Genomic DNA, 26,290 nt, shown 5'->3' on the forward strand with positions numbered 1-26,290 from the left:
TATTTGACAACTCACGAGACAGCTCACTGCTATTTGAAGCTAGAACAGGGGTCCTGCAAACGAAAACGTACAGGGCAAAATTTGAGGAAGTAGATATACTAAGTGCAGTATGTGGAGTTGAAATAGGGACTATAGAACATATAAAGCTGGGGTGCAGGAAACCCTAGCCGGCCATCCCAGACGGAAAAGAGACAGATCTGGAGACGGCGCTGGGATTTGGCGGGAGAGATGCATAACAAGATAGTATAACGAAGGGGCAGTTGGGAGATTGGTGGAGTAGGGCAAGGGAGAGGGAAAATTGCGAAAACACAGGCTGATCCTTAAAGAGACACCGTCCATCCTCCAGTCAAAAATATCTTCTTCCCCGGTGACTGTGAGACTTCGCCCCCAGAACGCAATGCCGCAAAATGCTTTTGAAACAAAGGCTTTTCACTCTCCTACCCGGTCGTCTAGCCTCCGCAAGCCAAATTCCCTTTCCTACTCCGCGTTTGGCGGGGGGGGGGGGGGGGGGGGGGGGGGGGGGGGGGGGGGGTGGTACTCTGCATGCGTGGGGAAAAAAAAAAAAAACAGACGAGGGAATGCGTGCCACTGCATTCATTCCCGTGGCGAGGGAAAAAAGCGCAGCGAGCGGTGGAGACAATTAGTGGTGTACGCCCACCCTTTCCCCATCAGTCAGCGAGACGGACCAATGGATGTTGTTTGCTAGTCCTACGTCAGCCTAGCAGCGCGACGGGCCAGCGTAGAGAACGGGGAAGCTGGTTTCCCGAAGGGGAGGATGAGAGAGCTTTGATCTGCATTTTTGCTGCTTTGCGGCGCGCATATCGCTGTAGCATTTTGCACAGACTATCTCTGGTACTTGACCGAAGCACTGGGCTCCTTTGTTTAAGAAGTCATACCCTGGACAGTGGCCCTTTAAGGGAAGGGGAAATGGGGATCATAGGCTAGGCGGCGCAAGCTGCCGCCCGATACAAACAGTAAGGCCACCAACCATCCACCCATCCACCCATCCATCCATCCATCTATCCATCCATGAACCTGATCAGATGTGGAAAGAATGAGAAGCAGCAATATGATCAATCACATTTGATAATGCGAGGGCTGCAGTCCTGCGCCTCAAAGCACTGCAGTTTTGAGCAGGGCTAATTCTGCTGGAAAATGTATCAACAACCTTAGATATGCAGATATTACCACTTTAATGGCAGAAAGTGAAGTGGACCTCAAGAGACTTTTGATGCGCATACAAGAAGAGAGCGAGGAGTTTGGGCTTAAACTGAACATTAAAAAGACAAAGATCATGGCGTTTAGCCCTATCAAGTCCTGGAGCATCAAGGGACAAGAAGTGGAAGCTGTGACAGATTTTCTCTTCTTGGGCTCCAAGATTACCCCGGAAGGAAACTGCAGCCATAAAATTAACAGACGCCTGCTTCTGAGAAAGAGAGCCGTGGCTAGCCTTGAGCGCCTAGTAAAGAGAAGAGACATTAGACTGCCAACCAAGATCCATATAACTCGTGCTATGGTCTTTCCAGTTGTGATGTATGGATGCGAGAGTTGGACTGTGAAGATGGCTGACCGTCGAAGAATTGACGCGTTTGAATTATGGTGCTGGCGGAGACTCTTGAGAGTTCCTTGGACTGCCAGAAGATCAAATCAGTCGATATTGTCGACCATAAACCCTGACTGCTCATTGGGGGGTCAAATTCTAAAGTTAAAGCTCAGCTACTCTGGTCATTTGATAAGAAGAGAGGAGTTGCTAGAGAAAGATTTGATGTTGGGAAAGGAATGAAATGGTTAGATGGCATCCTCGAGGCGCTGCAGATGAAGTTATGTGATGTTAGGAAGAGAGTGAGAGACCAGAAAGCGTGGCGTGATATGGTCCATTGGGTCACGAAGAGTCGGACACGACTGAACTGAACTGAATTCTCAGCTTGGGTGGCAAATAGTAGGGGCAGCTGAAATTTAAAAAAAAAATCTGGTAGCTTGTGCGTCAGCCCCTCCATTTCACTGACAGAAAAAGAAATAAAGTTTCTTAGAAAGCATTATCACTGAAAAAAAAAAAGTTTCAACTCAAGGCAGGCGAGGTAACCAGGTGATATGACAGGCATTCATGTTGCATTTCCTTTTGCTGTCGGGAAAAGCCGCTGTATTTAAGTGGGTGTTTTTTGCAGAAAAACCTCGGTTGTTAGAAACGCTGTGTCCTGTCTTCAGTGTGTTTACGCTCGCTTTCCTGCGCTAACCTTCCGGCAAAAGCTGATCATGGAACACATTACGGCCTCCTTAAGACAAGTGCACAGGCGAAGCCGCGCAAGCTTGAAGCCAACCTTTAATTTGAATTCACACTTAAAGCATGCTATGGTTCACTCGCAATCGCCGTTAAACATAACCACTCTCTGGCCGGCATTCCCGGACCTGCAAGGGGGATGAGTGGCCCGAAAGGAACTCGAAGAGATAGCAAAGTTGCCCGGAAACAGACCGCAGTTTTCGATGTGGTCGACATTAATCTGGAACACCCCACTACGGTCAATCGATGACATAGTTTGCCGCCCAGAGGCGCGTAAAAAATGCACGAATGAATCTCGACGGAACGGCCCAAGTGTGCAAGCAGTAACGACAGTCCAAGCCAGTGAATGGTGTCAGTCACGGGAGAGCCGCGAGCGTTTCACATGTCAATACTATGGAACGCTCGTACTCGAAACAGTCAAAGACCCTACGATCCCTGCAACACTCACCTCGTTCCCCCGACGTTCAGGTTAATGATGTCGCCAGACAGTTGGTGGCTCATCGTGGCACGAACAGCGTCTGTTCACGAGAGGTCAACGGATGCCAGGCGCCGTCAGCTGCACATCACAGACTTCCCATCGCTGCGCAACACTCGGCACGGTGCCTGCACGGCCTGTCAGCCATGGATGTTGTTTTCGGAGGCAATACGGATCAGCAAGGTTTTCAGGAGCAAGCGAATGCGAATCACCGAAATCCGAGAAGAGGGAAAACTGCAATACTACATATTCGAACCACAGACAAGCGAAACAGATGACATCGAAAAAGCGCAGAGAGGATGGGAGGAGGGCTGCAAACAAGGCGGTAACGAGGACAGCGCCACCAATAAGCTGCGACATGGCTGTAACATCAGTCAAGAGAGTAATGTTGATCCTTCAATTTTAAATAAGTATAATATTTAAGTGTTTCACAACTAATTATAAACGTTTTTGCTCGTTACATTTTTTTTCGCTTTGAACAGTAGGGAAGTAGAGTTTTATGTTGGTTTGAAAGAAAGCTACTAGGGGACGGGTAAGTGGGCTGCGCAAATGAACTAGAGATTGCTGGACTCTATACTCACCGTTCGCGTTGTGTCTCGTGTGTGTCTCGTTGCTCGCGAGAATATGGGATCTGTTTCGCGCTGAAGCGGTGGTTCTCTTGGCTGCAAGGCTGTAGGGAATACCATTTGGATTTGGCCTATGTGATTTTGTTTTCGGCTTTAGGCACTGTCGCTGTGTTTTTCATGTGCTCTGCCAAGCTCGCATCAAGGTCCGCGTCGTCGCTAGCTGTACCGGAGCCCTGGGAAGCGCAGGAGCTGTCGACTGCGCTCTACTCGCCATGTCACGTCGTTTGAAGACACCCGGAACGCACTGAGGCTGAGAGGTAACAACGTTGGATTTCATGCTCGGCAGAGACGGCGTTGTTGACCCCGTTACTAGTTATAAGCCGCACGTGTGTCGTTCTTGGACCGAATTCAGTAGCATTTTTCACTGTGCGTGAGTTGGCGAGTTGAGTCGACATGCAACGATGCGCTCAGTTCCCATTACGTAAACAGTGGACTGCGGGCAATCACATGCGCGAAAGGACTCTGGTCGGCACGTAGAAAGATCGCATGACTGTCTACACTTCTGCAATACGGGTAGGATTTTGCAAACTGCAGTGGCCGTTGAGCGTAGTGCTCGGCCACGCGAAAGTAGGTCCGTCCAAATGAGCTTCAAACTTAGATTCTGACTGTACAGGGTAATCGGTAGTCAGTTGTGGGCTTTTGGCGACGTGGTACAGTGGTGGCCGCCTCAAGGTGACTACAACGCGTCACTGACCTCGTTCAGTCAAAGTTGCGCTCCGATCGGAACCCCATATTCAGTTATTTCACGCAATAACGCACACACGGCAGCTTTTTAGTTGGCTGCCGCCAAAGTTCAGTAGCTGCAGAGCAGGATGTGCGTGATCTGATTAGGCTGGCCTACGCCAAAGCATGAAGAGGACAAGCTGTCGGGCTAGTTGGTTTTCCGTCGTTTTTGCAGCGCGTAGTCGTGCTTCGTCCTTCTCCGGCTACGCGCTGCAAAAGGGATGCCAAAGCATGCACTAGGCAGAGAGCATCAGACCAGTTCCCGATGCTCCCGATAGGCAATGCCGCCAACAACCGGCCATTCGCAAAATAACATTTTCTCGAGGGTTCTAAACGCTTGTCTTACTTGGCTCGACTTAACGGTTCAGTGTACACTTATTAGTTTCTTGTAATTACTTGGGCATCTGTGTCATTTTCAAAGTAAAATATGTGCAAGCTAGTTTTCTAGTGAGTGACATTAAGACACGACTAACCCCCAGCATTTCGCCGTTTTATTTGTTTGTCTGGCTTTATATCAGAGTGGGTCAGAGAAATAACTCGAGTTACTGATATTTTAGTCGAAATTAAGAAGAAATGGGCACGGGCAGGACATGTAGTGCGAAGAGAGGAGAACCTATGGTCGCTTAGGGTAACAAACTGGATTCCGAGAAAAGGAAAGCGTAGCTGGGGGTGGCAGAAAGTTATGTGGTGAAGAAGTTCGCAGGGGTCAGGTGGATGCAGCTAGCACAGGACCGGGCAAATTAGAGAAATATGGGAGAGGCCTTCCTCGCAAGCATGTGACTGGCATGTGACAATATGCAAGTGCCGTGGCCTGGCACTGATTGGTCAAATGTTGTGTTGGCAAGAGACGCCAACTGGGGGAGAACTTTGGAATTGGGGATTCGAACTCGCCAGAACCTTTCTATCTGGAATCGGGTATGCTGCTCGTATGCCAAGCAGGCATGTTCTTGGGGCTTGGTTGAAGTGAGGCTTTATATCTATTTTGGGTGGTTTTGCACGTGATGGAGTAGCTGCCGTCTGTATGCTGATGAGTATGTGTGATATATAGCACAAGTTAAGGGATTGGGATTTAAGCGAGTAACAGTTTGCATATTTGTAAACAAGGATTGAAAGGGAGCTGCAGGCAGAATCTGTTAATGCTGTTATGTTAAAAGCAGAGCTGAACTGCCCCTCAGAAATTTTGAATGCAGACAAGGTAGACGCTTGGGCATGTTGGTTAGACATTATCGGTGCGCTGCACCAATAATGCTAGAAATTTTGGCTGGCATTTTTGTATTGAACTAGTCAAACTAAAGTTTATTTTTTATTGATGTCTTCAGAACTGCCCCACCATGGTGCTTCTGTGGTTAGGGTGCTAGACTCCTAATCCCGGGTATGCCCGTTTGATCCTGGCCCACATTTCAATATAGGTGAAATGCAAGCTGCCCGTGTACGTGTAATGACATTAAAGAACCCATGGTGAAAAAAACTTTCTGGGGCTCACCACCACAGCGTCTCTCGTACCCAACGTCGCTTTGGGACATAAGTATCTGTGCATGCTCATCAGAACCTCTAGATTTCAAATGAGGCTTAGGTAAGGATGGCCTGCACAGCCGCAGCAGAAAAAGGTTAGCACAAGTAGTTTGTGACCAGAGCAGAAAACTTCGATACGCAATGCTATTGTTGCCGCATGCGCCGATAGCCAGAGTTTGAGTTTATTGGGATTTAGACAAAATTGTCTGGGTGAAGAGGGCTAAAGGTGACGCGCGTGGTCACCTAATTAGGCCCTAGACACCCTGCATTGATAAAGTGTGGCAAACAAAACATCCAATATTCCAAGAACACAGCATGAAGAAGCACTGTACAAGGGTAAATGGGGTACGCCTTAGTTTGCAGGTCGAGCCAACGTTTCGACAAGTGGACTTGTCTTCGTCTGGGCACAGCAAGGGATTTCATATTGCAGTGAATATATAGAGGAAAAAAATCACCTTTGTTACAAAACAAACAATAAACACAGATAAGTTTGCTTGACAGAGTGAAAAGAAAGACATTCCAGGAGAAGTGAATCTCCCAAATAACATATTATATGCGAACAATGGTTTGCTTACGCATACCAGCTGGTTTAAACTCATTCACAAGGCATTCACTCAAGAAGAAGATCTTTGCCTGTTTTCGGAAAGCAGGCGGAGAGGAACAGGTTTTCATGAGATCAATCAAGTGCCAAGCACATTTCATTTTTCAAAGCAGGGGCGGCGGGTAGAAAGCAGCCCATTCCGACGATGGCTCTCCGAAGGACTGCATCTTAAATTAAAGGTCGTGCATTCTTTATCGGCAGAATCTTGTGCTGGCGTGGCTACTCACATGGTTGAGCTTGCCTTTCCTCTGTGCTGGTGTTGAGATAGCAGCAGTACCTTTATTGCAGTTTTCCTTTGAAAAACTTTTTTCCAAGTGACGCATTGTCAAAATTTGTGGAGGTTTAAGCATGACTTGAACGTAGTGATAGAGTGAAAGGTGTGAGTGTTGTAGTGATAGCCTCTGTAAGACTGCCTTTTCAATGCACAGGGGTTTTTTTTTTTCATAATTTTCTAAGTTAGGTTTTGGGGAAATGTTAGGCACCTTATACTTTTGGGTGAACACCACGAAATAGTGGGCACCTACTCCTACCCAGGTCAAGGCCATATTTTAATGTGTGCTGACATTGCATAACATAGGGCTGCCTCTCCATTTCAGTTAGGTTTAGATTTTGGTGAAAGGAAGGTGCAGTATACTTTTTGTAGGCACCCATACTTAATCAGGTCAAGATCACTTGACGGTCAAATTTAGTGCTACGCAAAAACTGGCTCTACCTAGTGTAGTAAAGCTTTCATTTCAAAAGCAATGTGTGGCAGTGCCCACGTCACAGCAAAAGCTAAGTACAGCACACTGGGCTTTGGGGAAGACGACCACTAATAAAGTACCACTGCTCGCAACACCTGCTGAAAAAAAAATCTACTCATGCACAGCAATGTTTGTGCATGATTCTGGTGGTAAGCAAAGCACAATTTATCATTTAGGATGCAAGCTTTCAGTCGTGATGCTTTCCACAGGCCACCGCTAGTTTGGAAAATGGAATGTGCCTGGCACTCTCACTTTTGGTGAGCAATGCAACAATAGTGCTGCATACTGCAATTTTTCTGCTCCAGTCACAAGTCACTTGTGCTAATCTTTTTTCGTTGCAGTTATACATTGAGCAAAGCATACACTGGACTAAATAAAGTGATCATCAGTGACAAAAAAAAAACAACAAAATAACTAATTTTGTCTCACTGCTTGCACAGAAGCTGCTTCATACATAAGGAGAATGTACTTTGATGAAGCTGACAGAGAGCCAGAGGGAACTTGGCATTGGGAAGGAAGCTGGGCAGTACATATTGGACTAGACCTCGGGACAAGCGGGGCATCTGAATGTGCGATTGACACAGAATTGCTAGGATTAAATTGAGGCCTCGGCATGCGTAGTTCGATGGAGGTGAAGGAACAATATTATACTAGTGTTATGTCAGTGCTCAGTAAAGGTAGCTGAAACTAATCCACAGCCCTAGCCTACAGCATCTGTCATAACCTCCGAGCATCTTTGGGTGCTAACAGCCCATCACACATGCTGTACACAGCTGGTGAACCAGTGTGGCTGTCTGCTGACAGGCCTGCTGTATGCTCAGTGTGTGGGGGTCACTGGGTTGCAGTTGCCCGATGGACCGGGCGTTGATTCAAGGCATCAAGCGTCTGCGAGTGCTGACCCCGTACGACTATGACAACATGGACGAGCTTGTCCAGGACCTGACCAGCGCCCTCGAGGAGTCCTCTTCCTCTGCCCAGCACCGCCAACAGCGACATGCTCCCCACCGCAAGTGGTGGCCCAAGAAGGGGGACCACCACCCTCCAGGAGGAGGTGTGGCTTCCTCGGCAGGCCGCCCGACCACCCGGTCCGTCAGCGCAGTCTCGGGGGATGACTCGGAGTCTAGTCTCGATGGACGCACTATACCCCGCATGGTGAGCTCACGTGCAAGGATTGCTCTTCATTCTTCCAGCTGAGGCGACGTTCTAGTAGAATTCTAGGAGTAGAAGAAAGTATTTCTAGTCAATATCAAGGAGGAGAAATGGGCAGGATGCGTAATGCAAAGGGAGAATAACCAATAGTCGCTAAGGGTCGCAATGTGGATTCCAAGGAAAGGAAAGCGCAGCAGAAAGTTAGGTGTCCGAGTGAGATTAGGAAGTTTGTAGAAATCAAATGGATGCAGCTAGCACAGGACCAAGTTGATTGGTGGAACATAGTAGAGGCCTTTAAACTGAGTGGAAAGGTTCCAATGCATTAACAAAGACAAGTACACAGATAGACACAGACAGGACGAGTCTTTCCATTTAGTTCAGATTCACTCAGCTTGCCCAGCGATTGGTTTTTACTTGAGAGGCCTTTGCCTTGCAGTGGGAACTGACTGGTGATTAGCTTCAAGGCTCATAAAAAGGCTGAAAATTGAATTGGGGACAGCACAACAAGGTATGTGGAAAGGAAATTGATTGGCATGACAGTAAAGGCCAGGAACAGGGCAGCGTAAATCTGGGAGCAAATGCAAGCTAATGGCGTCCTTGCTGGAATTGGGAAGTAGAAATAGGCATGGGTAAGGAGTTGTGTTGCAAAGGAAAACCTGGAAAAACCAGCGTATAATACGAACCCACATATTGTATGAGGTGTAATTTCGGGGTAGCAAAAACGGGAAAAAATGTTTTCATCCGCGTATAACGCAAGCGAGGAAAGATCAGTAGAAGTATTTGCACATTTTGCGGTTGCCCCATGAGGTATACACGCCCCACGTTTCTGCGTCCACTGTATAGTACCCCGGACCTTAATGTGCTAGTGCTGGTTTGCTCCCCTTCTTGCGTCGATACACTAAATCGGAGAATTTCATGCTTCATGAGAAGAGCAGCTCACATTCGCCCCAGCAATAACGGAAGCCACATGCTGCTCAGTGCGTTCTGTACCAGTAGGCCACTTCCAGCTTGGATGCGGGACGGCTAGCATGCGCCGTGCTCACACCTCTTCGCGTCTAGCACTTCGCACAGGTGTGCAGCATATGCGCCCAGGAAGTATGCTCGGATCCAGGGTTTTTGCGATGGTTGTCGTCTGGTGTATTGTTTGCCAAGAGTCAGTTGCTAAAGACACCGCATCATACCCCTAAATGCATTTGGTATCCCGCATTTCTCCAACGCGCTCCTCGAGAAGGCTAGTCAAGCATTCGCAATTCGGCTGTAGGGCGTGGCCAGCATGGCTGGAGAACGTGAGATACCCATGCAATGTGCTGAGCGATCCTTTTCCATACACCGTGTGAGGTGTGATAAACCTCCTTCCGGTTGCGTGTCCATCGCGGGCACCAAGGTATAGTGGGGTCAACGTGGTGAAATCGAAACAGTCAGCCGATGTCATCACTAGATAGTTCCTACCTTGGCTGGAAGCCTGATCTTGATAACGCTGATTAATAATGAGGCCAGAACTGCAAATTTAGGCTGAAATTTGTTGGGATCCACATATAATACGAAACAGAAATCTTACTTGATAATTTTGGGAAAAAAACCTTTTATTATATGCAGGTTCTTACTGTAATCTGTAGTCGCTAAGATTAAAGGATTGGATTCTGAGAGAAGCAAAGTGCATCAGGGGGTGGCAGGGAATCAGAGAGGCAGGTAAAAATCAGGAAATTTACAGCGATAAGGTGACTGGAAGTTCGATTTATTTAGAAACATGCTGCCAGCCTGAGTGTCAGGCTTTAGGCAGGAGCAGGCATACCAGGCATGCATATATCGGAGAAGAGAAAAAAAAAATTGATTGCATGGAACCGTAATTAATAATCATAAGTACAAGTCAACGTTAGACCAGTTTTATTTATTTATTTATTTGCAATACTGCTAACCCCATCAGAGAGGCTCTTGCAGAGTGGAAAGAGACAATATCACCAACATCAGTGAGAAAAGGAGAAAAAAAAAAAAAAAGAACATTGACGCAAGACCGTTCAGACATACATAAACCCCGCTTCATTGGTGCAGTGATTAGAGTGCTCGAATGCTGTACTCAAAGAGGCAGGATCGAATCCCGACTGCGGCGGCCGCTGTTCGATGAAGGCGAAAAGGAAAGGGGCAGGATTACCGGAGCCCTCCACTGCGGTGTCCCTCATAACCTGAGTCGTATGGGGGTGTTAAACCCCATATACTAAACGAAACCATTTAGGCATACATGTGAGAATGAATTGATGCCACGAATAGACCCTGCTGTGATGGCTCAGTGGTTAGAGTGCTTGACCACTAAGCTAGAAAACCCGGGTTTCGACAGAGGCGAAACGTAAGGCACGTGTGTGCTATGTCATCACATGTTAAACAGTCCAGATGGTCGCACTTGTCTGGAGCCTCCTGTACGGTGTTCTTCCTAGCCCAAGTCGCATTAGGATGGTAAACCCCATGAGTCCAAGCAATCCAGTTTAGATAAGAAATGTTGCATGGCAACTGCGTCCAAAGATATCAGCAAGAGTGGTATTAGTTCAGATTTCGTTTTTTATTCGGGCAAGTAGATGATAAGTGAACAACCTCAGTTTAAATCTTGAACAGACATGTATTCCTTTTTCTTCTCACGATCAGTATCTGGAAGAGATTACTGATTGGCATTGTTGCATGCTCAGCGCAGGATTGGTTCCATGTTATTGGTTTGGTTTGATTTTGATTATAGGGTTTAGCATCCCTATTGCCTTGGGCTTCCCTATTGCCTTGGGCTGTGAGGGATGCCATAGTGGAGGATTCTGAAAGTTTCATCGCCTCGGGTTTGACGCTTTCTGATATAACACAGTGAAATCTTTTCTCATTGATACAATTGCACTTAAAAGGCCCATGAAAAACTATTTACTAAAACTAGAAAATGCAAATGCATAATAGGCATCCCATCAGTTTCTCCTCAACACAAAAATATTTAAGCTAGCATCACTAACACTATAAATATCGGCTATTGGAAATGGCGTGACTCCTTTCCCCTCTCAACCCAACGTACACTGGCACGGAAGAAAATAAAATGAATAAAACAAGCCGCGATGGCGCCCCACTGTGCTGTGTTCCATCTTCGTCACTTGAGAGCGTCCAATGAGTGAGTGCACCCAGCAAGCCCCGATGGCGTCGCATGGAAGCTTTGCGGCTTATAGAAGGTTGCATGGGGAGGGACATGTCACCCTAATCGATTGTGAGTGGTCGCCAGGAGTATTTCTAAAAAATTATTTGTAAACTTGGCTCGAACAGTCACAAAGGCCATGTCTATGGGTTTCTTAAAGGCCCACTGTCCACCCTCCGGTCGAAAATATTTTCTTCCCCGGTGACTGTGAGACTTCGCCCCTAGAACACAAGGCCGCAAAATGTTTTTGAAAAGAGTAACTAATAGCACAGTTACAGCCACCGCAATCACCCGATTCTGTCATGCCTCTCTCCTTCCATTCCCTCGCAAAGGTTTTTCACTCTCCTGCCCGAGGTCGTCTAGCCTCCGCAATACAAATTCCCCTTCCTCCTCCGCGTTTGGCGGGAGGTGGGGCGTGGCTCTCCGCGAGCGCGAAAAAAAAAAGAAACAGTCGAGGGAGCGCGCGCCGCTGGATTCAGCCTGGCCGTGGCGAGGGAAAAGCGCGCTGCGAGCGGTAGACACCCATCCTTCTCCCGTCAGTCAGCGAGACGGACCAATTGACGTCGTTCCTGGTACGTACGTCATTATCGTGGCCCGTCGGGCCAGCGCAGGGAGCGGTGAAGCTGGCTTCTCAAAGGAGAGCATGAGGGAGCTTTGAATTGTATTTTCGATGCTTTGCGGCGCGCGTGTCGCTGTAGAATTTTGCACAGACTATCTCCGGTACCTGATCGAAACACTGGGCTCCTTTTCTTAAAAGGGCCTTCCCTGGACAGTGGCCCTTTAAGTACCGTTTCAAGGGTCCTTTAAATACATTTTGCGCCATAATAAATTTTTTTCTCTTTATTAATTTTCGGAGAACACTGTATAGAGGAAATGAATTTGTGTATCAGTTATTTGATCCTATTTTCGTATGAGTTGGGATAATATGATTAGGAACATATGTGAAAAACTTGTGTGCTTTTGATTTTTCTCCAACAGTGCAAGTGTGTGTGTGTGTGTGGCGGGGGTGGGGCTGGAACGAACCCGAATAATTCAAATTTTGGTTATATCGAACTCACGAAATATCCCATTTAAAAAGATAGGAAAGGTGCGTCATATATCAGACTCCAATTTCACTGGTCCTTCGATATATCAAACTTCGCACCACGCACTGGAAGGTGCACATTCTCCAAAGACGATCACATCACCCTCTTGCTGCTTGCCACGTGACGTTTTCGAGCCATGCACAGAAAGAATGAGAGAGAACAGTTCGGCGACGGCTGGTCTAGAGCAGTGCCGCGCCCTTTCCCCAAAGGCACACTCATCTGTGGTGATCATTTGCCACGCGCCAGCACGTGGCATTTGCAAGCCATGAATGTGAAGGAACAAGGAGGAACCAGTTTGTCAGCAGCCGGTATAGAGCAGACGCAGCCATTGCAACCATGGTGTTTGGGAGAAGGGAAACAATGCGATAGAGCAAAGTGCAAGGATGGGCCCATTCTTCTGCCGAGCTTTCTGCCTCTTCCTCTCTCTTTCCCGGTCCTCGTTCACAGCAGCACGCACTGCGCGTGCGTCAGCAAGCCAACTCATGCCCTTGGCAGACAGAATGTCAACGATTTCTCCAGTTTGTGTTGTGAATCCTCTGTGCACGGCGGGTGACGTGCAATGCCCGTCTTGTGTCGTCGTGCTGAATGCACCCGTACCACAGGCTATGGCGGCTGCGGATGTTTACCCGTTCGCTGCCAAAGCCGGGGAATCATCGGGGGCGCGCACTGTGCCGGTATTTCCAAAGCCGGCGAAACTTGTTATTTGTTGCTTTGTAAGGTTGTTATTACGTGGCGCGGCTCATACTTTTGCCAAAATACACTTGTATATATGTTCAACAGGTGGCAGCACGTCACAGGTGGAAAAAAAGTTTTTCGTATTGTTATTTTTGCATTTTGCTTTAACACTGTCATGTCAAAAAAGTGGCAGACTGCAGAGGTCGACGCACTCTTTCCGATGCTGAGATTTTGGACATTCTTTTTGATAGCGATAGGAAAGAGATGTTTAGTGACGCGAATAATTCTTGAGCCATCATCCGACGACTATAGCGATTCAGACAGCTGTTCTGAGCCAGAAGTACGAGACGACAGCCCGCGCTCCTCGACAGCTAAGTGTCCAAAGAAACTGAATAGTAAAACTTGTTGCTGGGTTAGTTGGTTCATATCGTACGGGGAAAAGTAAGTGCAAAAAAAAAGACACAAGAGAGGAGACAGGAAGCGCGTTGTCCTGTCTCCTCTCTTGTGTCTCCTCTCTTGTGTTTGTCCTGTCCGAAGAAGCTTGAATGGATGTGGGAAGACACCGACAGTTCTGAAAAAGTAAGGACAGCTCCATTTACTGGGTCACCTGGGCTGAAACGTCGTATAGATGGGGCCCTGACTAGCAAAAGTTCTCCGCTACAATCTTTAAATGCCCTAATAAATGATGAGATCTAGGAATCGGTGTGCAACTACATGAACGAATTCGCTAGAGAGACGCAGCATTCTAAGCCAGATCCTTCATGGTTCCCGGCAACACCAGCAAAGATGAAGGTATACATTGCTTTGTGTATCTTGATGAGGCAAGTGAAAAAAAGTTCGATTCACGCCTACTGGTCTGAAAGGAGTGTGATTAGAACTCCAATCTTCGGAGAAGTGATGCCACGGAAGTGGTTTTGGCTGCTGTCAAAGTATCTACATTTTTGCAATGCAGAAGTCACAAGCTCTGATGACAGACTCCGCAAGCTCGTTCCTGTTATTGTATATCTGCTCAAATCTTATGAAAGTGCCTATTCTCCTGACGAGCGCCTTGCAGTAGATGAAAGTCTAATGAAATTTCGTGGACGCCTGCCGTACGTTCAAGGCACCAAATTTTATAAGATGTGTGAATCATCCAGTGCCTACTGCCTGAATTTTTAGATATACACTGGCCAGAACACAAAGTCAGACGCAACCTCTTCAACGCTGTGCAGCGAAGCAGTTGTCATTGATCTCGTCGGCGACAGACATGGACGACCACACCGTTTATTTGGACAATTGGTATTTGTCACCCCAGCTCTTCTTGGCTATCAAATATAGTGGCTCCAATGCAGAGGGAACGGTGCTGGTGAATAGAAAAAAAACATGCCGAAAGAGTTCAAAGGCCTGGGCCTGACGAAGGGCCAGTGTGAGACCTTGTTTTCTCATGGAATCATGGCACTTCAGTGGCAGAACCGAAAGCCAGTCACCGTAATTTCCACTTGCCGCAGAAATCACTGACACCGGGAAGCAACGGCACAAGGGTAATGAGCCAGTGCTAAAACCCAAAGTTATAGTTTACTATTACAAGGGCATGGGAGGCATTGACCGCCAAGACCAGCAGTTAACAGCAGTCGTGTTGTTTGATCTTCTCATGTATCTTGTCGGTTTTGCGCTACAATATCGCTATGTTCATGTACCGACAAGCCCAAAAAGCTACGCTTTTGAACATCATTTCCCATCATGCGGAGATATGCTAAAGAATATAAAAAAATATTTTTTTATATTCTTGACATTGCAGTGTATAATGCCTACATACTGCAAGCAAAAAGGTGTGGGAAGAAAGGAAGTTATACCGACTGGAAAATCCGCCTTGCCGAGGAAATAATCGAAGAAACAGTATCTCTCAGCTACCGCAAACGAGGAGTCCAGACTGCCAGACCATCTCCCATGCGTTTAGAAGCAGCAGAATGGGCTCATTTTCCACGCCAGATCCCAACAAATGCAGTGAAGCAGAATCCTTCAAGGCAATGCCAAGTTTGCAAGGTGAAAGGGAAAAAAAAAGTGACAGCCGGTGGAAGTGTGGAGTAGCGCCACACATGCCCGAATGTTTTAAGCTATTTCACACCAGGAAAAACTTGTAAAGCCCAAAACCATTCCTAACAGAACTCAGTGCTCTAGGGGAAATAAAGGTGGTGTTTTTTTCACAGTCTCGGCTTTCGTGTTTACTGCAAAAGCTTACAACTGATGCCGAAACGGGAGTGAAGTGCACCTCAGTTCGGAGTGCTGAAAACGGGTGGTACGGGAGGACCGATCGTGCGCATGGCAACGAATGGGTAAAGAAGCTGCAGACATGTTTTTTTTACAGAGAGTCGTTCATGCTTCTTATACTGAATGCATGGTGCAGCATAAGCTATGGCGGCTGCGGACGTTAAGGGCCCACTGTCCACCCTCCGGTCGAAAATATTTTCTTCCCCGGTGACTGTGAGACTTCGCCCCTGGAACGCAAGGCCGCAAAATGTTTTTGAATAGAGTAACTAATAACGCAGTTACAGCCACCGCAATCACCCGATTCTATCCTGCCTCTCTCCTTCCGTTCCCTCGCAAAGGTTTTTCACTCTCCTGCCCGAGGTCGTCTAGCCTCCGCAATACAAATTCCCCTTCCTCCTCCGCGTTTGGCGGGAGGTGGGGCGTAGCTCTCCGCGAGCGCGAAAAAAAAAAAACGGTCGAGGGAGCGCGCGCCGCTGGATTCAGTCTGGCCATGGCGAGGGAAAAGCGCGCTGCGAGCGGTAGACACCCATCCTTCTCCCGTCAGAGAGCGAGACGGACCAATGGACGTCGTTCCCGGTACGTACGTCATTATCGGGGCCCGTCGGGCCAGCGCAGGGAGCGGTGAAGCTGGCTTCTCAAAGGAGAGCATGAGGGAGCTTTGAATTGTATTTTCGATGCTTTGCGGCGCGCGTGTCGCTGTAGAATTTTGCACAGACTATCTCCGGTACCTGATAAAAACACTGGGCTCCTTTTCTTAAAAGGGCTTTCCCTGGACAGTGGCCCGTTAAGAAGCGGCAGATTTTTATTATTTTTATTTTTTTGCGAGAGTCGTCTATCCTTGCATATATGAATCGAATTATCGATATATCAAACTATTTTGCGATCCCCTTTGAGTTCATTATATTCGGGTTCGACTGTAGTAGTGCAATAACTATAGAGGATATAGAAGGTTTACCTAGTGTTATGACAGAAGCAGCCTGGGTGAAATATCCTGCTATGCATCGACAAATGGCACTACTGTCAGCTGGCAAGCTAATGGCGCCACAGCTTGTACAGGAGCAATGCTATCGGGTCCTGTCGGTTATTGCAGGGTCCGGTGCAACTGTTCTGTCAAAATGTCAGGGTGGAAACTCTTTCGTGGGCTGCAGCGATGCTTCACATGTTAGTGCGCCGCAACCTAGATACAGATATCGCCGATGGACACTATTCGTCGCAGCATAAACACGACTTGCAATGCAAAATGCACTACTTGCTGGCAGTACTGAATCAACAGAACAAACAACAAAAAAACACAAAGCAGCAGGCTGGAATGTTCTTATCTTAGAAAGCTGCGAGCAAGGATGCGCTGAAAAATCCCGTCCTTTCAATTTTTGCGCAAATGTGCACGGCTACTGCGGCACCACCTTATTTTTCTCTCTGCACGCCACACTCCTTTATTCACTGCTTTTACGAATAAATGCAGTCTAATCAGCGCGCTTTCGTGGTTCTTTATCAGTTTAAGCAATGTTAAGCCGTGGCAATTTTTTTTTTCTTTTGACTACTTGTAGCGATCGTTTCCAAAGTGGCATAAAACACTTCCCGCCTTCTTTCTTCAGCATTTTCATTGCAAAGGCATCACTCTTCTATTATTACAATCAGCAATGGAAGCCGCACAATATCCCTCACAAATTATTGTCCGCGTGCACTTTTTCGCGGGGTGAACTGCTCAAAGAATAGCTCGCCTAATTGCTGCAGCGCCAAGTAAGCTTTGCATCCGAACTGGTTTCACAGCGGCCTGCGGATGCGGAGGCCGTTCACGACATTAGATAAGCCTTCGAGCCTCTGTGCAATAACTGTACTACCTGTACCCACAGTGACCCCATTCCCCCACACTTTTTTCATTGAGAATTTGTTTATTCATCTTTTCTTTTTTTTTTTTAATTTTCATAGCAGTTTTCTTAGTTTCGTGGTCTCGCTGTTGAGGTCTGCAGCAGTGACCTTGGCTGCCTGCCGAGTACTGATAACATTTTCACATATTTATCTTTTAACTCATTCTCTTGCGAGGGTGACAATCTCAACAAAGTTGGCAGAGTGCCAAGTATTATTCTCCCTGGGTGACTTTTGTTGCGGGTTCTTGTCGTGGACACAGACAGAGCTAAGCAATGAAATGGCGACCCATTTTTGCCAACTTCAGAAAAATCCAACTTCGTGAAATTGAGAAACATCAAGTCCAGTACAGTGACAAGTTATGCAAAACATGGTAATAAATTCTGAGCCAATTACATTTGATTCGCAATCTTTTGCAATGAATGTGCAATGAATGAAGTGAGAATGTGCAGCAGAACAAATGAATAGTGCTCTCACCGGAAGGTCGCACCATATGACACTCTCACAGCTGGACGCTCCGCAGAGCGACTCGGATGACCTGCTGCAGCGCCTGTGTGCCTGGCGGCATCGGCAGGCCAACGCGGCCGAGTCAGACTCGCTCAATGAGAACTGCCTGCCACCCACGTCTGCGCGGCCCCAGCGACGGAAGCGCAAGCTCAAGCGCATGGCGGTCGACCCCGAACCACCGTCCGCCGACTCCTCCCAGGGGCTGCCTGACCTCGACAAGGTGGGCTTGCCAGTGGCTCTTCACTTGGGCAAGAAGGTTTTCTTTCTTTCTTTGTTCTGCATGCAGTATAAAAAGGAAAATATGCTAGCAGTGCTCGTATCTAGGGTCCAGTGTTGGATCCAGTATGGGTACAAGAGCAGGCAGACAAAACAACAGCAGTGGTTTGCAAAACAGCTTCAGATGATTAGAGCAAAACAACAATGGTTCACACAGGTTTCCTAGTTTTCAAGGGGAGAAAAAAATGCTTAAAATTGTGAAAGTTTATTTTAATTTTTAAATCGTTAGGAATTTTATTCCAGGTTTGGCCATCATTAAATTTTATACTTTGACCATAGTTGCCTTAATTGTTGTTTTATTGTTGTTGAATTGGATTATCCTTTGATCATAAAGGGGTATTCACATGGGGGAGAACCCCATTCCTCTTGACCGGTATGTTGTGAAAGTGAGCCGCCTTCGACCACCGGGACCGGTTTCCCGGGGGCCCCTCGGAGGTGGGGGGCCTCTTGTTGGCTGGCACAAAACCTCCCCTGGGAGAAGGGGTGTCCGCGGCCTTTTTCGCTCGGCTGGCAACTTCGCGGTCACGCGCTGCGGGAAGCGCTTGACTGTAGTTGGTATTCGGCGGTCGCTGGGGAGAATGCGCTGCAAAGGGAGCCGCTGTGTACGTCTTCTCGGGAAGACGCCTGGACGTCCCTTTGAATCTGCCGCCCGTACGCAACCGACCAAAGGCAGCAATCGGAATGTTCGGGCCTGAGGCTTGCGCGTGTGTGTTTATATGTATGTGTTTTCGGAAGTGTAACCGTTGACGCCGTTTGTCTTTGTGACTGCTGGGCACCCCTTGCGTGGAAGGATTTTGGAGAGGGAGTAAATCGCAGATGTATGTGTTTGCCTGCGCAACCACTCACTGCTGAGTGCGTGCTTTGTGATTGTTTTACTTGACATGCGTAGGAGAGGAGTATATGTGGCACAGTGATCGGCCAGCTCATTTTGAAACACTGCATGCTATTGGCCACAGAGGGATTAGTCGTTGATTGGTCAACGGACTAGACTCGAATTTTGGTAACACTAAGGGACGAGCGTTGAACAGGTGGGCTCGGAGGAGAGTTGGGTCCGGACGAGTGTGGAGGGCAGACGGGTTGTTCGTGGAGGGAGGATAGGCTGACGGAGGTCTCAAGGGACTCCTGTCTAAAGTGTAGTAGAAGGCCAAGGCCTGATGCTGCTAGCCTCTGACCTCCAATCGTTCACCCATTTGCAGTTAGCTCTTTATTTTTTGATGTCGCATCTGACGACGTTGATGTAAATAAGTTGTAAAAAGTGTAAATAAATGTGTACAGTCTGAGAAGGGAAGTTCTCATCTCCGCACTGCAATGTGTCGCTGAGCCATGGACACAGCGGTGGTCACCAGTACCACTCTGTACACTGTACAAGCGAAGGCAAAAGAAGTAAACAGCAAGAAATACCTGCCTTTCGCACCTTAACATAACTCTTACCTTGTTTCTTTACATATTGAGCAGTTGTCTTGAGATCCGAGGCTTACGATGAGACTTGTGGCATCTTTGCCGTCTTACTACACATACACTCGAAACGAACGGCATGAAATCGGTGGTAGTCGTTTCGAATCCTTATCACAAACTAGCCTCAAACTTGACTGGCAAAATGGTATGACACCACCCTGAATGCTGCAGAAAGAACGATTGCATCACAATTTTGTTAAAATTAGGTGCATATTTTTTTCTGGTGCATTTCATTTGTGATATCTCAGTTTAGGGGTTTAGCGGCACCTTTCAGGCCAAACAATCCCATACACTAATGCCTAAATGTGTCTCTTGGTTGTTCTATACAGGGCTTGACTAAGTGCATTCAGTGTTGTACCGAGATGTGTGCCACCTGAAGAAGAGGAATCAGTGTACTGGAAAGATAATGGTCTGCCAAATTTGGCATGTGCCACAGCCTGTAGAGAAATCTTTTTTCCCATTTTGTATTTGGTTATCTTTCCAGGCAGCAGGAACCATCAGCCCAATATTGCAATATGTTGGCACTGACCCTAAACAGGGCAAGTACATTGCTAACATACTCCCAATATTGGGCCGATGGTTCATGCTGCCTTGAAAAAGCATGAAGAGCAGTCTTAGGAAAGCTAGAAATAAGAAAAACAACCTCGTGTCTGAACAGAAATACATGTAAGCACTCTTGTTCCAGCAGGCGGTGCTGCCCCAATGTCGGCCCAGCGCTGGCTGTTCCAAGGGTGGGGCAGTGTCTGGGGGAGCTAAACAGCGGCAGCCCCAGTGTGGCCCTCCACCGGTGGCCACCGCCAGGGGTGGCCCAGGGAGCAGCAGCCTTTGTGGCAAGCGCAAGCGGAGTGTCCGCGAGCGCAGTCTCGAGTCCATCTGCCACCGGCGCTCGTCTGAGTGCTGTGATGAGATGGACCTGGAGGAGGCCAAGCCTGCCCATGGGTAAGTGCTGTGCGGCATACTTGCTGAAATGGAGCGGCATTGTTTTTTATGCTATAAAGACCCCATTCTGCAGAAAATCTGGCATCGTTGGGGCATTGTGAGGAAACAATACCAAGCATGCCTGGTGCAGGCAATGGTTGGCTGGTTTCATGACTGTGCACGATTTATGGGCAGGATGTCATGATGTCACGAGATTACATGACGTAGCAGGAGTGGTAAACTCTGGCTGCTCCTTTGAGATGGTGGGGCCAGATGGGAATCGAGCCCTCCAGGATCGGCCCCTCAGATCCAGTCAGACATGCCCATAGTTAACTTGCAGTACTATGAAAGCTAGAAGCCTTATTAGCCTATCATGAGAGCGCGTTAGCATATTCCTCTGTACCACGTCGTCTACTTGTGGCGTATGCCTATATGGTTGTGAACAAGCATAAGTACCTTATTTATTCGCATAGTGCTCGCAAGTTTTTTGCGTAGAAAATCAATGCGAAGTTCAGGGGTGTGATAATTATGCGGGGAAAATTTTCGAGCGAACGTTTTGGAGCGCTAGTACCCGCAGATAGTAACCGCAGATCCGGACCATGAACAGGAAATAACAAGAGGAATAAGACTGGGATGGAGCGCATTTGGCAAGCACTCACAGATTATGACTAGCAGCTTACCGGTATCGCTCAAGAGGAAAGCATACAACAGTTGCATCTTACCTGTACTCACCTATGGGGCTGAAACGTGGAGGCTAACCAAGAGGGTTCTACTTAAGTTGATGACAACCTAGAGTGCTATGGAACGAAAAATGGTAGGGGTAACATTAAGAGATAGGAAGCGTGCAGAGTGGGTCAGAGAAATAACTCAAGTTACCAACATTCTAGTGGAAATTAGGAAGAAGAAATGGGCATGGGCAGGCCATGTAGTGCGAAGAAAGGATAACCGACGGTCGCTTAGGGTAACAAACTGAATTCCAAGAGAAGGAAAGCATAGCAGGGGGCGGCAGAAGGTTAGGTGGGCGGATGAGGTTAAGAAGTTCGCGGGGGTCAAGTGGGTGCAACTAGCACAGAACCAGGTTAAGTGGAGAAATATGGGAGAGGCCTTCGCCCTGCAGTGGGTATAGTCAGGCTGATGATGATGATGATACAGATGAACCCGGATATATCGAACCCAGATAATTTGAATTTTGATTATATCGAACTCACGGCATATCCCCTTGAAAATCACATATAAAAGTATAAGAAAGCTGCTTCGTATATCGAACTCAATTTCAGCGGTTGTTCGATATATCGAACTCGGCACCATGCATTGAACGGTGCGTGTTCCCCAAAGACAATCGCATCACCCTCGGCTGTTTTCCTTGTGACGTTTTCAAGCCATGCGCGGAAGGAATGAGAGGACACAATTCGGCGACAGCTGGTCTAAGGCAGCGCTGTGCCCTTTCCCTAAAGGCGCCCGCATCTGCTGTGACCGCTGCCGCGCGCCAGCTCGTTATGTTTGCAAGCCATGTGCGTGGGTGTGCCCATTCTTTTGCTGAGCTATCTCTCTCCTTCAGCACGCGCAACGCATGCGCCAAGCCAGCTCAGCCCGATTTCAGACAGACGTCGGACGCTTTCTCCAGCATGTGTTGCGAACCTTCTACGTGTGGCAGCGCGGCGGCGGACTTGGCCATGGCGCCTGCGAATGTTAAGAAACGTCAGCTCTCTCTCTCTCTCTCTTTTTTTTTTTTTTTTTTTGCGAGAGTCATCCTTTCCTATCGTTGAGCTGTACGCGCGGCGTAGCATAAGATATGGCGGCTGCGGACGTTAAAAAAGCGGCAGGGACTTTTTTTTTTTTTTTTTGCGGGGATGTTTATTTATTTATTTATTTTTTATCGTTTATCCTTGCATGTATGAATCAGTGAAAGCACGCGGTCAGCTGCTGCGATCATGACGCCCGCCCCATGCGCGGCGTGATAAATCGAACCAGGCTTGTGCAATCAAGCCGTCACAAGCCGATTTCTGTATATCGAATTATCGATATATCGGACTATTTCGCGATCCCCTTCGAGTTCGATATATCCGGGTTCGACTGTATAGGCCACACAGGCACCTTTGTACAGCTTGGATAAAGCTAGGCTTTATATCAATGCTGGGTGGCCGCTCACATAATGTGTTGGCTTGTAGCTGTATGCTGATGAATACGTGTGAGGTATCAGAGGTACTGGTTAAGGTATTAGTGATTAAGCAAGTAGCAAAGTGTATGTGAGCGAGGATATGCAGAGGCAGCTACAGACCGGAGCCATTAACACACTGTTGCATTCTGGCCTTGAAAGCTGACCTTAACTCTCCGCAACTTTTTTTTTTTTCTTTTTTTTTTTTCAAATTTTTCGAATTACTTGTCTGTAATTGTTTTTTCGTTTATAGTATGTAGAGTCAAATTCTAAGTGTGAAGCCATTTGCCAGCTACACCTTCTGCCAGCATTGTCATGCTATGGCATTTGGAGGACTGTGAGTTACGAAAGGTGTTTTTTTCTTTCTTTTTTTTTTTTTCAATTTTCTCTCCCTCTCTCGATTAATCAACCATTTACTGTAATTACAGAATACAGAATTTATTTACAGCTATATACTAGGGGTGTGCGAATAGTGATTTTTTGATTCGAAGCGAATAGTGATTTTCTTCGAATAATTTCGAAGCGAATAGTTCGAATACAGTAAAAGCTCGTTAATTCAAATTCCACAGGGCCGCCAGGCCAGTTCGAATTAACCAAAATTCGAACTAATGAAAGTGAGCAAAAATGAAGGCGTTTGATGCCCGGAGGGCACGAAAAACATTTATTTAGCAAAAAAGTCTGTTATCATCTTCTGCTTCTTCTCTCTGAGGGCTACCGTACTCACTCAGTCTTCTAGCATGCGAATGCAACGCAGGGAGTCTTCTTCCCCCTCTTCAAAGCTGAAGAAAAGGCGCGCGACATTCAGCGCTCCCATAACTTCTGCCGCGGATGGACGCACGGACTCTTGCTCCTCGTCGTCGTCCTCGTCTTCTGCCTCTTCTGGGACAGACTGCTCCCCAACAATTTCAGCGACAATGTCCTCATCACTTAGGGCACCGCACACTGCTGCATCGCTGTCTACTCCAGCGTAATCATCAAAACTGACGTCCTGCAGCACAGCACACAGAGCTGCAGGCAGAGGCTCCGGACTCCCATCGTCGCCACTTTCTTTTATACTTCCGGCAGCAAAGCCACAGTGGTGGAAGCAGTTTGCAATTGTGGACGGCGTGACCTGCTCCCATGCACGCACCAACATGTGCATTGCTGTGAGCAATGTGATGGTGCTGGTCTTCTGGTTTCTAGTGCACAAAGTCATGCGCTCGATCATGTGGCGCCTATAGAAACATTTGATGTTTCTGATCACCCCCTGATCCATCGGCTGCAAGGCCGCAGTCGTGTTGGCGGGCAAAAAGACTAGCCTTGTGGCTTTCAGCTCGGCGTCGACTTTGTGTGCCGAGCAGTTATCCACAATGAGGAGAACTTGACGCTTCCCTAGCTCCATCCTCCGATCGAATTTCAAGAGCCATTTTTTAAACAATTCGCCCGTCATCCACGCCTTGCTGTTGGCGGAGTATTCCGTCGGCAGCATCCTAATGTTCTTGAAACATCTAGGCTTATGTGCCCTGCCGACAACAAAAAGAGGGACCTTCTCCGTCCCGGTCATATTAGCGGCGACCAGAACAGTAATCCGCTCTTTGCTTCGCTTGCCGCCAGCGCAGCTGTCCCCTTTAAATGCTACTGTTCTGTCGGGCTGGAGCTTATAAAACAAAGCCATCTCATCAGCATTGAATACAGTCGTGCCCCGTTAATATGACCCCCGTTAATATGGACGACCCTAATTATGGACAATTTTTCTGGGGACGAAACCTTTTCAATGTATTTATGCCTCGTTAATATGGAAACTCGCTGTCCGGACAATGGACAGGGGAAGAATGCAAGAAGAATGCTTGGGCCCATGTATTTTTGTCTCGTTAATATGGACTGTGCTTGAAAAAAAAGAGTAGTCCGAACACAAGTTAAAGAAGGGCGCGCCGCCCGCGAACCTACGCGACAGCCGATACGGCGGGATGCCTGAACGAGTCCTGTGGGGTTGGAAAGAACCAAAGCCGGCGTGTCGCCGTTTTAAGGAAGAGAGGAGGGGGCGGGGGGGGGGGGGGGGGGGGAGCGCAAGAGCGGAGAGGAGCGTACACAGCAAACCGAGGGCCAGCGTAAGAAAGACCCCGAAAGGGAGAACCAGAAGGCTTCTGGGTGCAGCGGAAGTGCCGCCGCAGTCGGGAAAACAGCAACATGTGGTTGCAATAAATTCTGCTGAACGTGAACAGAGTGGCCGGTAAAAGCGTAAAAAAGAAATGACAGGAAGAAAGACAAGTGCCTACAGGGGCGGTGGGAACTGAAGTTTTCTTTCCCAAAGCGCAATGTGTGTTCCATGAAGCCGTTAACGCTTTTTGGTGAGAGTTAAGACACGCTCACAAAGTACAGCGACAAAAGAGGCGACGTACGAACACGCAACCCGGACCGGGCGTCCCGTCCTGGACGCGCTTCCATCTCATGCTCCTGGTTTTCGTCCTTGTTGCGCTGTCGAACGGCCAAACTTTGCCCACTAGGCGGTCCGTATGTCGGCTCCGCTTTGATTCAACGATGCGGCCTTGACAAGGTCAGAGCTCTTCGTAGTCGGCTAGCCATCGCTCTAAACTGTACTTCAGCTTGCAGTGTTTGTTTTATGGGAACACATAAAAATGGCGCCAAGAAGATGGGATGTTCGATTTGCCCTCTGCATAGCAGCTTGCCAGCTTGACTCCTTCGCTTTCTTACAGAAACAGTACAAGGCAAAAAAAGAAAGAATCAGAAGAACGGAAAGGTAGAAAGGTTAACTAGGCAAAAAAGTGCACAGCATCAGGAGCCTGTAGCCCTGAACTTGAGTCTGGCTTTTGGCATGGCGGAAGTTAAACGCAAAATAACAGAGCTGAACGTAGGCGCGAAGGAATCTGTGAATACAAGTGGCAAAAGCCATCTCAGTCAATCCAAGCTGCGAGGGACTAGAATCGACAGCTCAGCTGTTTCCTCGCCTCAGGAGAATCTCAAGCAGCTACTTAGCGGCTACTTAGCTCAGTGAAGAGCACATTTTGGAAGTGGCGGTGAGTAGAGAATCAGACGCTGATTCATCGCCCAGTGGGGAGTTCGTGCTCGAAAGTTCGATCAACACAAAGCCCAACATCACGGTTGTCATGGTAAGCGAGTCGCTTCAGGCTGCACTACAATTTTTCGAAGACAACAATGACAAGGATAATGCACTCAAATGTGCCGGTGTTCTGTGAAATTTTGAGTCCAGTGCACACCGTTATGTACAAAAGCAGTCGTTAATTACAATTCTCTTTTCTAAATAAAATCCTTTTTGTTTTTATTCATGACTCGTTATTATGGATGACTCGCTTTATGGACAGTTTTGGTCGGGAACCAAAGTGTCCATATTAACGAGGCACGACTGTATATCATGCGCCGAGTAGCTTTCTAAGTACTGCTGCAGAGCACCGCTTCGCCACGTGGCACAAGTTTCTGCATCCACTTCTTTGGCTTCTCCAGACAACACCCGGAAGACAAGATTATGTCTTTCTCTAAAGCGGTGAAACCATCTTTCGGAGGCGACAAAATCTTCCACATTGCGCAGGGCGAAATCGGCCGCCTTCGCCATGATAATTGGGCCGCTCAGTGGAATGTCAGCGCTTCTCATTTCTTTCACCCACGTGATCACAGCGGTCTCAATTTCCGGATACTTGGCTAACCGAAGCCTTTTTCTGTTGCTGGCAAAATCTTCGGCTTCATAGGCATCCTCGATGGCCTTCCTATTTCGGACGTACGTCGACAACGTGCTTGGTGGAATCCCGTGCTTTTTCGCGATTTCCACTTTGCTGGCCTTCCGTTCATCCACCTCGCGTAAAATAGCCACTTTCTCCTTCACCGTCTTGGCACAG

General features: G+C 47.7%; 2 protein-coding genes across 4 annotated transcripts in view; one reads left to right on the forward strand and one right to left on the reverse strand.

Annotated features, from left to right (window-relative positions):
• LOC146177848 (BTB/POZ domain-containing protein KCTD3) overlaps positions 1–3,086 on the reverse strand; it is a 178,325-nt gene extending 175,239 nt beyond the window's left edge. The window contains exon 1 of the mRNA XM_084580612.1: positions 2,727–3,086. Within this exon, the coding sequence (XP_084436738.1) occupies positions 2,727–2,779 (53 nt within the window). The 5' untranslated portion in view covers positions 2,780–3,086. The remainder of the gene's footprint in view (positions 1–2,726) is intronic.
• Positions 3,087–3,309: 223 nt separating this feature from the next.
• LOC146177853 (G patch domain-containing protein 2-like) overlaps positions 3,310–26,290 on the forward strand; it is a 123,060-nt gene continuing 100,079 nt past the window's right edge. Inside the window, exons 1-4 of one of the 3 annotated variants that reach the window (XM_084580614.1) lie at positions 3,310–3,636; positions 7,804–8,110; positions 17,640–17,858; positions 20,055–20,308. In XM_084580614.1, coding sequence (XP_084436740.1) covers positions 7,811–8,110; positions 17,640–17,858; positions 20,055–20,308 — 773 coding nt within the window. In that variant the 5' untranslated portion in view covers positions 3,310–3,636; positions 7,804–7,810. The remainder of the gene's footprint in view (positions 3,637–7,803; positions 8,111–17,639; positions 17,859–20,054; positions 20,309–26,290) is intronic. The other 2 variants (XM_084580615.1, XM_084580616.1) reach the window with 2 other exon arrangements.

This window comes from Amblyomma maculatum, chromosome 10, assembly GCF_055883805.1.
Source record: "Amblyomma maculatum isolate TAMU_Amacu chromosome 10, ASM5588380v1, whole genome shotgun sequence".
NCBI lineage: Eukaryota > Metazoa > Arthropoda > Arachnida > Ixodida > Ixodidae > Amblyomma > Amblyomma maculatum.